This window comes from Thunnus thynnus, chromosome 7 (genome assembly GCF_963924715.1).
Source record: "Thunnus thynnus chromosome 7, fThuThy2.1, whole genome shotgun sequence".
Lineage (NCBI taxonomy): Eukaryota > Metazoa > Chordata > Actinopteri > Scombriformes > Scombridae > Thunnus > Thunnus thynnus.
The window spans coordinates 3017909-3031046 of NC_089523.1; the positions used below are offsets into that span (position 1 = coordinate 3017909).

At 40.4% G+C, this 13138-nt stretch overlaps 1 protein-coding gene across 3 annotated transcripts in view; it reads left to right on the forward strand.

Annotated features, from left to right (window-relative positions):
* Positions 1–13138, forward strand: part of bcas3 (BCAS3 microtubule associated cell migration factor) — a 362195-nt gene that overhangs the window by 58851 nt on the left and 290206 nt on the right. For all 3 annotated transcript variants that reach the window (XM_067593817.1, XM_067593816.1, XM_067593818.1), the window contains exon 14: positions 7787–7920. In XM_067593817.1, the coding sequence (XP_067449918.1) occupies positions 7787–7920 (134 nt within the window). The remainder of the gene's footprint in view (positions 1–7786; positions 7921–13138) is intronic.

A 13138-nucleotide genomic window follows, 5' to 3' on the forward strand; every position in this document is an offset into this window, starting at 1 on the left:
TCTATGAAACGGAATTAAGAGGTGAACAACATGGCTGAATAACATCAATTTACAATTTTATTAAAGTTTTGATTTTCTCCTCACAAAATAAACAGTTTTAAGATATCTTGTGTGCAAAGTCAGTAGTGTGGTCTGTATGTAGCTCATGTGGTGTCCAAAATGTTAAAAGTAAAAGGAAGGATGTAAATGTCATGACAATCTGCCCATTTGATTTTGCAATTTCTTACATTCAAGTGGAATTTGTGGAGGAAATGTCGAGGATGTCATCAAAACATTAGATATCACCCTGTTCCTGATGCTGCTGCTGCTGCTGCTCAGAAGACAAATTATTGGAAATAATAGGTAGTGTTCTGTATCAGCATTTGCAAGGCTATCATTATTTCGCATCCTTCTTTTTATCCAAAAACAGAGCTGCACCAGTTGCATGGCTGTCATGACTGGCAGACCCTCCAACTACTCAGTCTGCACGCATGTCCACGTTGCAGTTTACATTACTGTTTGTGACTCATGATTGTGAACTAATTTGCCAGATGGACCACGGCATTGTTAGTTTGACGTAGAAATGGCAGTATACTATGTTTGCTGGTGTTATAACACAAAAATGTTGATGTTGCAATTTAGACATTTTTGACATTGTGCAAAAACCTTAATTCTAATGAAGTGAATTTACTCATGAAACCCTAAAAGGAATGGATGGTCTCACTCCTTCTTCCTTTGTCACACACATAGCTCCTCTCCAGTTTTTGTTTTTTTTCTTTTAAATCAGTGGACAATAGGAGCACTGTGAAATCTTACTTATGACAAGCGGCTGTGAATGTTTAAAGGGATTTCATTAGTTAAGAGAACAGAACTCTTAGAAATTTAAAACAAGCCGTGTAAATTCAAGGAGCTTACTCTCGAGCCTCACTGTCTGCCTGTTTGCTCAGAAAGGGGATTAAGTGCTGATCACAGTCCCAAATTCTTTATCAGGAGATTGTGGACAGGAGCAATTTGCTTTGGGGCTTTTTAAACATGGCTTCAAAAGAGGCCTGGTGTTAAAGTTCTCTCTAAGCTGCTGTGAGAACATGTTTGTCTCATGTTGGGAAACCACAGAAAGAAAACCAAGTCAATGTATTGGGATTCACTGGGAATTTGGATTAGCAGCAGTAAATTGGAGTCATGGCTTTGGTGGATGAACTCTTGCAGGTGAAGTGAGAACAGAGGCTCCCTTAATGTTTTTATCTCCTTGTGTTTTCCTGTGTTTTACCTATTAGATGTACTTCTGGTATATGATAAAATAAAAAAAACCTCTCCTCTTTAAAATAACTCCAGCAGGAAGTGTGCAAATATGTAAATGCTCCATAAAAACAGACTTAAGTGGTGTGTTTTCCACTTAAGGTGATGAAAGAACAGGCCTGGAGCTCTGCCTTGAGAACAGTCACGCTTTGTGAACTTGACCGCTACGGTGCCTGCCCCTTGTGTGTCGGCATGACTTTAAAGCCAGGCGGGTTTTGCCCTGTTAAAAGAGCCGGCGTTCCAGCATAGTAATATCAAACTAATGGCGACTTCTCAGCTGGGTTAGCCACACACACACACACACATACACACCTTTTTTCATATCTATTAATATCTAAGTGCTCGCAGGTGGTCTGCCTGTGAAGCGCGTAGAAAAACACAACCCTTGGTTTCAGCCCGCTGTACATCAAATGAACCATAAGCACCTTTTCCTCCTTTCTTTTGCTCTGTTGTTTTCATTTCTGCCTTCCTTCCTTGCCTCTGCCCTTCTTTTCCTCTGTAGAATGAAGTTTGGATGAAGTTCAGGGATTCAAGAGAATTTTACTAGCCAGGAAGATGGCATTAGGCCATATTTAGGGCATTGTTACTGTCATTTCCCTTTTCTCTGAGGGACTGAGCAGCATTCTTTTTGTGTCAATATTTAATTACATAACCTTTGACTATTTTTATACCCAAAAGAATTTAAGGATTTCTGGTTTTGCCCAGAATTCCATCTTAAATAGGATAGATGCTCCTTTAAAATAGCTCACTGCCTAGAAGTTGTGTTTGCTATTTAAGATTCATACTTTTGTTTTCATACAAAATTATCATAATATAGAAGAAGTTAATTATAAGATAATAATATAAGATAATAAGATAATAATATTATTGGCTGATATCAGCTTAAAATGGATATGTTTGTGTCAGCGTAATATGTCAGCAAAAATTGCAGTACATGTAAATGCCAAAACAAGAGTTTGAGTTAATTTAGCAACAGTGATGCAAGTATGTAATTTGTCCACCAGACAGCACTAACTGACTTTTTCAGTTACAAAATGTCCCACTCAGAACATATCTTCGTCACAAGTCCTTAATAACCATATTTAAAGGATTATTCAGGTTTTTGTACAACTATTTTTGTATATTTAACCGCCATGTCTGCAGTCATCTGTTATGATGACATCATTCTTGCTAAGTTAATTGCTGAGATCTGGGGCGGCCATCATTAAAACTTAGATGGGATGAGAGACACAATTAGACAGGTTTTAAAGAGGCCATATTATGTTTATGTGATTTTCTTTTATTTATATACTGTTAAGATGTTGGATATCTATGTTAAACACGGTCGAGGTTCCAAACCTTAAGGTGAACTTATGTGGAAATGCTCCCTGCAAGTCAAAAGTCAGGGCTTCAACCATAAATGGCTGTCCATACTGTGGCCTTGGTTGCTTAGGTTGTTGTTAAGGTTTTTCCATGTGTTGTTCACGTTGTCCACTCTCATATTTTGGATCAGATTCTGGCTCAAACATGTACGGATGTATTTCAGAAGTTGACATTTTGAGTAAAGAACAAGAAAACGTAGTGAAATCCTACTACTATAGTTTGTTTCATGGTTTGTTGACATAGCCCCTGGAGCTGGTGGGTCTCCTGAGGGGCTTCTAAGAGCTAGCCAATCAGAACAGAGTGGGCTCCTTGGGGGCGGGGGAGTGAGAACGACCTGTTCCATACAGAGGCTGAACTGAGGGGCTGCATAAATGTACAGAATATGTCCCCTTTACACAAACCCCCCGTTTAGCCAAATTTATTTGGAAGAGAAAACAAAGGGCAAACGATAAAATATTACCTAAACTATCCATCAAAGTTTCCAGGCTGACTTCCTGGTTCAACATCAACCCATATTACATGCTGTAGTCACGTGGACAAACATTTTTCCTGTGTAATTAGAGATTATTGCAGACATTACGGTTCTGCTCATTTTCGGTTTTACTTCCAAATGGTTGGTCAGGTGCCTGCCAGACTAGAAAAGTTTCTGGCACAGCATGTAGACCATGTGACATTAAAACATTTAATTAAAACCCAGGGAGATAATAACACATGCAAACTTGTCTGGACTCCAGTTAAAATGTAAGATAAAAATAAGATTAGTTTGCACGTATAAGTTCTACAAGATACATGTAATTAGTTAAACTGCACCGTCTGTGTGATATTAGAGGCGGATGGCTTTGGATGTTAGCATCTGACTAACCCTAATACCTACCCTGCTGCCCAGCAGAAATAAAACTGCTTGTATATTAGTATGGTGCTGCGGTGCTGAGAGGATTAGTAGGGCATTCACCTCCCTCCTTCAATTAGCACTGAAGCCAGTAGCAAAATTTATACTGGTTAAGAAGGAGGCCACATACCTATTAATCTATTACTTTACTCATGTAACCGTCAGAATATTTTATAGTTTGAAGGCTTATAGTTTAGGTGGTACACTGAGGGGAGTTCTCAACATTTCTTGGCTGAATTCAACAGGTTAAGCTGAAGAGTTTTTGGTCTTAAACAGTAAAAGATTAACAATAAAGGTAGGTTGATAAGTGGCTAGGGTAGGTGGATGGTAGGTTGGTAATAGAGTAATGATGGTGGATGTTTGATGGTAGGTGGATGGGTGTTTGGAGGAATGAATGTGAATGGTTCATAGGTGGTCACAGTATCCATGGCAGCACCAATACATGGGTTAGTTGTGTATACAGATTAGAATGCAGTGCGATGCCGTATTGTATATGTCCAGCATATGTGTAAGTGTATACAGACACAAACATACAGTCATGCCCACCCCCCCAAAAATTGCCAGCTCTGAAGACAAAGCCTCGTCTTACGATGGATAGTCTTTCATTTGTGTGTTGGGCTCATTTGCTCTGAAGTTTATGCATGCTGGTAACAGTAAAGCTATCTGAATCCCCCAAGTATTCCATCTTGTAAGCTTTATGCCTTCCACATGGTTATAATTTGAGATTTTCCCGATTTTCAAAGCTTTTTTTGAGCCTAGTGTTGTTAATTAAAAAGTGGACTAGTTTGTTGTGGCCTTTTGTGTTGCCAAGTAGGGAAATCACCGCCCTCTTTGTTGCTCTCTCCATTTCTTTCTCTGTGTTTCTCTCTCTCCCACTCCATCGTCCCATCTGCCTTTGTCAAGAATAAAGCTAGCCCAACCACTTTGTAAATGAAACATCCTCCCACTATTAATGGGATTGAGCAGATGTTTTCTGTTTGGATGGTCAGGGATGGGACAGTAAAGCCTGCAGCAAAACAAAACAAAAAGATTTTTGGGAGAGAAAAAAAAACAGAAAGCAAAAGCAGATATTTATGGAAATGATTATATCACTTCCCTCATGTCCCATACGGACGCATGTCTCGCACACATGGCAAATTAGAGGTCATCCCTTCCAGTTTAGCGCATGTCTAAGTGCGTGTGCCAGCGATTTTGGTACTAAAACATCGTAAATAACACTGTAACCCCTGGGACGAGGTGTTATAAATAGGACGTGTCAAACCCTGCTCCGGCCAGCCTCTGGTTTCCCCGAAACCCTCTCTTTTCACCCGCCGAGCGGCTCAGCTACTTTTTAATTTGGCCTTCCCGCGGGCTAACCAACTGACGCCTCTCGGCCAGGGCCCCTGTATTTCAACAAGGCCACAAAAGCCCCAGTCCTCGGGCACTCGCACTCACAAAGCTCTCCAGCCTTTCTGAGCTGTTACTTTTTTGGAGCCCAGACTCTACCATCAGCAGAAGAGAAACGCCGGCCCTGGCCAGAACGCAGCGGCCAAGTCTCATCTGTCAGAAACCCAGGGGCCAGACTCTCCAGCCACTGGGTGGGCGGGGCCCGACCAAAACAGAGTGAGGAGGAAGAAAGAAAGAAAGAGAGGAGTGTGGGGAGAGAGGGTTTGAGAGCGAGAGGAAGCTCCCAGATAAACAGACCGCAGCGCCTCAACTCCTAATCACCCTGCGCTTCCGTTTCCAGACTCTATAATTAGAAGGGCCCCGTCCCTTTTTTCTCTGTATTCCCAGTTGACGCAAATGCTTCTTGTGGCTTGGCACCTCGTTTGGGGCGTGGGTTTTCAAGAGTTTACAGGCCCTGGGCCTTAGCTCTCTGGCTTTCTGGTCGTTCTGATACAGCATGAATAGCTAACCACTGTCTTAATGCACACTTCTCTTGGCTTCTCCTCTGCTTTTCTCCCTCCACCTCTGATAATCTGCATGACCCCATCGCTCATCCACTCCTTACCTCCCTCACTCCACCTCTTCATCATCTTTTAACTGTCCCTCAGTTCAGTTCATACTAAAGTCTCGAAAAAAAAAAAAACCTTTCAACTCTGAATGAATGTGCAAAATTTTAGCACACTGAGCTTTTTTTTTTTTCCAGAGAGGGAGTGTTTTCCATCTCCCTCGCACGTGTTGCTGAATCCTTTTAATCTCATGCCATTCCAGCCTCCTCTTTTCACATTTGACATGCCACCCAATAAAGCCCAGCCACTAATTAAAACCTACTGCAGCCTCCACATAAAAGATTCCATGGGGAAAAACACAGAGGAAAATTACTAATTACTTTAATATCATTTATGTCTGGGAGTCGTCAAAAGGACAGAGGTTTGAACATTTTTTTTCAAATCTTACACTCTCCATCAGTGATGCATTTCCAACATTTTGAGTTACTGCCCCATCTACGGCTTTGTTTGTAACATCTCTAGAGGCTTCTGGGGATGGGTTTTGGGTTGCATTTGAAAAGCAGTGCGGCGTTTTTCCTAGCCGAGCCAGTTTAGATCTGGGTTTGTTCTGTTGTGGTTTGTTGAGCATGTTGTTTATGGTGAGGGCCTATACTTTCTAGAGTTTGACGAGCTTCAAATAAAACGGGACCAAATGAATGGGCCTGTCAGTGGGGGTTACACTTGTGCTGAGCTGTGGTTCCGTGTTTCAGTTAATCTCAATGTGCACACGCACACACACCCATAGCCATACACAGATGTATGAATACATAGATTCTCTCTCCTACAGACACTCATCATCTTGTCTGTCCTTGGAGAAGCACACGACTCCAGCCCTGCTTTTAACCAGACCGAGCTATCATGTGAGGGAAGGCTGCGTTTTATGACAGCAACAAACGATAGCTGGCTTTGTTTTAATGGGCTGGTTTGTTTGTTTTAAAGACACAGTAATTCTGTCATGCCGTCTAGCATGTGTCGTGCACAGTTGGTAGTGTTTGCTGTATTTGTCTGAGCCGCCAGAGTGAAATACAGTTTAAATATTTTGGTTGGCTTGACTTTCTACCAGTTTACCAGTGTACCAGTAGCAGTGTTTAAACTAACGGGCCCAATTTAAAGCACCTTTTGGCAACTGTGAAAGGCATAAAAAAAGAGTTTTGTTTTCTCCAAACTTAATATGATAAATGAAATGATAGAATTCCCCCTAAAAGTTTGTGAGTAGGATCAAAAAATGTATGTTTTTAACTGGCATGTTAAGTAACCATCACTTACAATTTTATACTTTTATCAACGTACAAATTTGTGATGGGTTGATCATTTACCTCTCAAATGATTGGATTACCCTGCTGTAATTATTTGCTTACATTATGTAGAAAATCTAACAAACAATTTGTAGAAAATATTACAGAATTGATATCACTTAATGTGATTTAAAGCGGCACCCGAGCGATTGAGGAATGCACCTCCATAAAGTTGGGGGACTCGCAGGAGACGGATTCAAAAAAGAATCGAAGCAGCAGAAGCTGAGACGTCCTGATTTCTACTCCCTAGTGTGGGTCTAGCAAACACACAGGATCCTATATTTCCCATAATGCAACTTAATAGCACTCCATGCCCTCGGTTTGTAACGCACACTTTCTGTTATAAATTTGTAGTTTCCGATCCCAATTGGAGATGATCCTGATGATGTCATTAAGGGTTATCAAGACAAGTAAACTGACCTTCATGTGTAAAACTGGTGTAGTTTCACCAATCTTTTAAGTGATTTAAATGCTCATTTTTCACTCTGACTGCTGTCAGTGCAGCAATTGTCTAACTATTAGTACTATTTATTTATTTATGCATTTATTTATCTGTTTGATTAGTTTATCTGTTAGGGACACATTGCACTTTGATAAAGCATCATATAAATGTTGCAGAGCCAAGAGGGAAGTTGTCATCTGTAGTCTCTGGCCAGATATTACATAGGCACCCATTGAAACATACACATTGTAATAATAATAAAAACACTTTCAGCAGGGATAAAAAGACTAATCTTAATACTAGACAGGGCAGAATTAAGCAAGTACTAAATGAAAGACGGAAGCGTGTAGTAAAATAAAGAAAGCAACACCTATATGTTCAAAACAACAAATAAATCACACTGGATTTATAGCACAGTGAAACAATGGCTACCAATTGACATGCTGCAATTCACACATGTGCTAATAGTTGTGATAATGATTACCAGTTCATGTAGATTTCAGCTGTGGAAGTGGACTCCTGATGCACATGACTGTATGTATGTTTATTGTAGGAATGCTGCTAGTGACCGCCGACACTCTGGGCCACGATTTTCACGTCTTCCAGATCCTCACTCACCCATGGGCATCCTCGCAGAGTGCTGTTCACCATCTCTACACACTGCACCGCGGGGAAACTGAAGCCAAGGTCTGTAACACACACACACACACACACACACTCTACTGCTACTACTATCATCATCATACACTGATGATCGTCTTTTTACTACATTCATTTGGAAGACCCCTACATCTTATCTAAGTGTCATTATTTAAAAGGAAAATTCCTTCCTATCATATCTTGGACTTTTAATTTTGTAGTTTTGGTCATCAAACTTATCAGTTAAAACAGTTAAATCACCAATGATTTTATTCCCAAAATGTAGGAACACTTAGTCTGTTACTAAACTGGCTTATAAAGCATTTCTAGAGTCATTGCTGACCCTTCCACATAAAACAAAAGGCTCTGTCCAGGAGATAATGAAAGAGTTATGACATGAAGCAACATCATTAGAATCCAGCTGAAAACAAGATGGTTAGGGCAACAACAAAGAGCAGTATGATGACAGTAGAGCAAATACCCTGAAAAACTTCAGCTCCAGTTCGTGCAGTGTTTTTTTGTCAATAGGAAGCTTTCTGATTATTAGCAGGTGCTTTAGTTTACAACAAGCCTTTAATGCACAATGTGCTGTCATTGAAACATTGTCACTGGGATAATGGGTCAAACCAAAACTTCTCTGGTCTAGTTAGATAATCAATATTATTCAGCACACAAACTCACACAGTGCTACACATATTCCTGACACCTTAATCAGATTTAGTGTGTAGTTGAGTTTGAATAAGTACATGAGCTAAAGGGGGGTTTAGGTTTAGGCCTTATTTCTTGTCAGTAGTAGAAGATCCTCTCAACTGTCCAATTGCAGTGTTCCTCTTCAGTCCTGGATTCACTGCTGTCCAAACCACACACAGACAATTTGTGTGAGACATCAGCCATGACAAGTTAAGAAAAACATTCAACCACCAGTTCATAGAAAATAAAAGAACAAATCATGACATGTCCCAATCTTCTTCCTCTTGCCCCATCTATTCTCTTCTGTCTTGCAAATCTAATAAAGGGAGAGCTTGTTTTTTTTATACATGACTTCTCAGCTCTTCCTTCTTCCCTCCTAATCGAATTGTAGCGTTTGAGGGAAACATCTATAAAAAACCCCTGCATTGTGTTATGAAAGTCATTATGAAATTTAATACGTATGTTCTTGCATAACTGTGTTCTCTGCTAGTTATCATACAGTCTAACAAATACTGTAGTATATTTACATGCAGTTTTTGAAAACTTTAAAAATGCATGTTCTTTTAACACAAGCTGGTATCAGCAAGAGTTGTCTGGTGAATGCACACTAAAAACTAGGTGCTGGTCATGGCAATGGCTTACATTGAAGGGAACATGACTGCATACTAAGCTCCAATGATTTTATTATATAACCAACTTTTTCAAGGCAAGTTGGATGTGTACCAGTGCCACAGAAAATACTCCTTTCTAGATGGCAGGTATCTGATATAAATGTGTCGGGCCCACTCAAACATACTTGTATTCCCAAAGTACTGTTTGAAATCAGTTTATTATTTCAGTATAATTCATAATTAATCAGTATATTATTTAATATACTGGTGAAATTAATGTAATCATGGATTAGACTGACTAAGAAGAGGATTTATACCTGGCTGTCTTTGGTTGTAGCTGGCCATAGTATACAGTGCGTGTGATAATGTATTGTGAGGTGTCCTAATATAGAAAATAATGGACTCTCGGAAGGAAACACCATGTCATAAAGATAAACAGTATACACCCTAAAATACAGTAGGAAGGGCTCTATAATGGAAAAGACACTTGATCTTGGAGTGAATCCAGCAGAGTTGGGGCTACAAGGCAGGAGCACTACTACTGTGTCTCTGAAGGCCTGGCCAAACACCCTACTGACCTCTACTCAGGATTTTCATGTGTGATACCAGGGAACATTTGATTATTATTTGGGAGAGGAGGGAGGTGGCTGCTGTGATTTGCCTGGGCAACACTTGTTGCCCTTACTCCAATATGTAAAGTAAAAGCCAGACTGTGGTTGTGGGTTTAATGGCATCAATAAACATCAGTTGATGAAAACTCATAACATATACAGGGAAGACAAAATAACAGGAATTTTATATTTTTGTAGTGACTTGATGATGTGATATCTGTTGATTTTTACTGAAAAGAAGCATCTTGATTATCAAGAATAAAATGTATATTGTGATCTAACTAAATAAACACCATTAAAATGAGAAATGTCAAAATGTTAAATGATATTTTTAAAGCAGTATTCGTTGAAAAATGAAAATGTCTGATTCATCTTGATTAAACCCACATTTTAAAATGAAATCAAACAAGATCTGCTTTTGCCCTCATGGCCAGTGTAGGCAGGATATAATATCTTCACAATCCCTAAAGACAGGACAGGTGCCCACACAGATGCACAATACATCTAGATTTTATTTGTAAGAGCCTTATTGAGGTAAGCAGGGAAATAGTTAATAAATGCATCTCCATCACCTCCTAGTTAAGATCATTTAAACCTGTTTTAAATTTCCCTATATTTTCACACCAACCGTGACATGAAGAAAGTTTGCAGTGCAAGGTAGAAGTGCTAACTCAACAAAACTACTTCAGGCCTTGTTCAGTTCAGGATTATTGACTGGCAAAACACACTATCACACACACACACACACACACCCTCTCACAGCCTGCCTATAGTTAATGTATGACCAAACGGCAGGTCCGCTGACCGGCTGCACACTGAGCCTGCTTTGATCCAGCCCGTTGTAAACACTGAATGCCAGCCTTAGCCTAGTGCTTGGGTCAGGGGTTATCACCACACACACATACACATGCACACGCCCACACGCCCGCGCACACACACACACATGCACTCAGACACACACTGGAGAGAGATAAATTCTTCAGTTAGGTGGGTGGAGAGACGCCTTATCTGTCTCCAGCAGCCAAACATGTGGCTGGCTGTCAGTGACCCGAGGCCAGGTAAACAGACCTGCAGCTGATAACAGCTGTAAGGGGCTGAAGGAGAACCAGAATGTAGACGAGCTCGGATCCATGGATTAAACTGGAGAGTACTAGTCACTGAGGTTATAGAGGTGGCACCCCACCACTCCTAAACACTCCACCGCTGTGTGACTGTCAGCCTACTGCAGTAACCTGATTTCTTTCATGTAAACAAGAAACCTGGTTTCTGTAATTAGGATAGGAGATTCTAGGAACTAGATTTCTCCAGCAAAATTGCTCAAGGAGAAAGCCAATTTCTTGGTCATATATGCATACTCACATATGTATATGTGGATGACTAGCTGAATGAATCAGTTTCCACATCTTCATCAGCGAATGGATATTGAGTACTATCCATTCACTGATAAATACCATGAGATGCACCTGAAGGCTCTGAAAAGCTAGTAAGCAGACCTTTGAGTTGTGATTGTGTCACACATGCAATGTGATGATTTTCATATTGAAAACATCCACTTTCAGTATTAAAATACCATTTATTTAGCAAATAAATGCCCATGTTTAAACATATTGAGTATTGGCACAAAATGTGCGCTGCAGTCCAATAAATTTTAGTGTTGGCTTTCAAAAACCCATATTGGCCAATTCCTAATAACTAGATTATGTGTATTGAGTTTTTTCCCCGGAATTTCTTTTGCTTGAAAGCCTTTATAAAGTTATAGATCCAAACACTCAATTTAAAGCCATTATACCTCTTCTTTCTGCTACCTCTGCTGCTATTTTTCATTCTGTTAGATCAAATGTTGCGAGTGAATAAAACAACGAGCTTGACTTTGATAACTAATGTGGTGTTGATAAATGAAGTAACAGATATGCAGTCAGTGGAAATGAGTCACATCCGTCCTACAAACTTCCTGGTTAAATAAAGGTTAAATCCATCATATGGCAACAGTCTGATTTCTAATACCAGGCCATAATCTGACAGTATATTTGCAGTCCAGTATCAGACTATACGGGGCCAAGGTGTAAAACTGCACTCAACCAAAACTGTTTGGTTGAGTGCCCTGTTTGGTTTTCTTTCTGTCATTGTCTTTTTCCGTAACCCTGCTTGCAGAGACACTTGAGTTTTATCCAAGTGTGTTATGTTTGTCCTCTCTCTTCACTCTTATCCCACTGTCCATCTTTGTCACATTCTCCTCATTCCTCCAGAGTTCCTCTCAGGTGAACAGAGCTGCCTAATCTCCCTAACCTGTGTCGCTGATTTAAAAAAAAAAATCCTCACAAAGTTTAACTATGTCGTCTTGGCATGTGTCTGACTGTCAAGGATGTCATCAAGTCCTTTGCGGACAAGGACAGGAGAGAGAGCTCTCCAGCTTCTCTGGAATGTCCAACCTCCATGCCGACGATTGCATGTGACAGCGAATACAGTTGCATTCCACCTTTTTAAGATAACATTTGACAGCTGTTTGATATATGCGTGGTTGTCACACTATGGCTGTACAATCACTGCCACCCTTCAGGTAATCCCCTGCCTGATAAAATGGATTGGGACAGTAAAGTCCAGGTACCCATCTACAGTTGGAGCTCTGACAGGTCTATTATGACCTATTACGACAGACACAAAGTAGCCCTTTCTCATCTCAGAGTCATCCCCGAATCAGCCACAGCAGAGGTCAGGCCTCCTCTTTCACTCATCTATGTGAAGTAAACTAACTGTCTGGTATGTAGAGGATGCCCCATTAACTGTCATTGCTGGGGACAATTACCTAGTCTGACCTGGCTGAAGATTAGAAAGGCCTGCCGGCACAAAGCTGTCTCAGATAGACAGACTTGCTCTCTGGCTAAAGACTTAGACATTCCTCATCTTAACTTTCTCCTGGACTTTTTCCTCAATTTTTTTCTAGTCTCGTCCACTTTCTTCATCCAGTATTTTTTTTTTTTTATAGAAAGTTGAATGATGGATGCTGTTTCAGCACACTATCACCTCATCAGTCTGTCACCTCACTCCTTTGTCTTTTTTCCTTTTTCTCTGTCCCACTTGTCTCTCTCCTGTGCTTGTATTGTCTCTTGCAGCCTATCTGTCTGGTTTCCTGCATGTCTAACATGCTCAGGGAGATCCTATCTTCTCAAGCGTCTGTTCCCTGAGAGTCAGTCAGTGTTTGTTAAGAGGGACTAACAAAGGAGACCATGAGCTCTTTTGTCTTTTCTCAGTAATTTATTTTACCAGTAAACAAGCTCATATCACATTGTCACCTTTGGCAACAGTTATTGTCTAATCCTCTCACCCTGGTGGACTTTTGTCAAGCATCTCAGACGG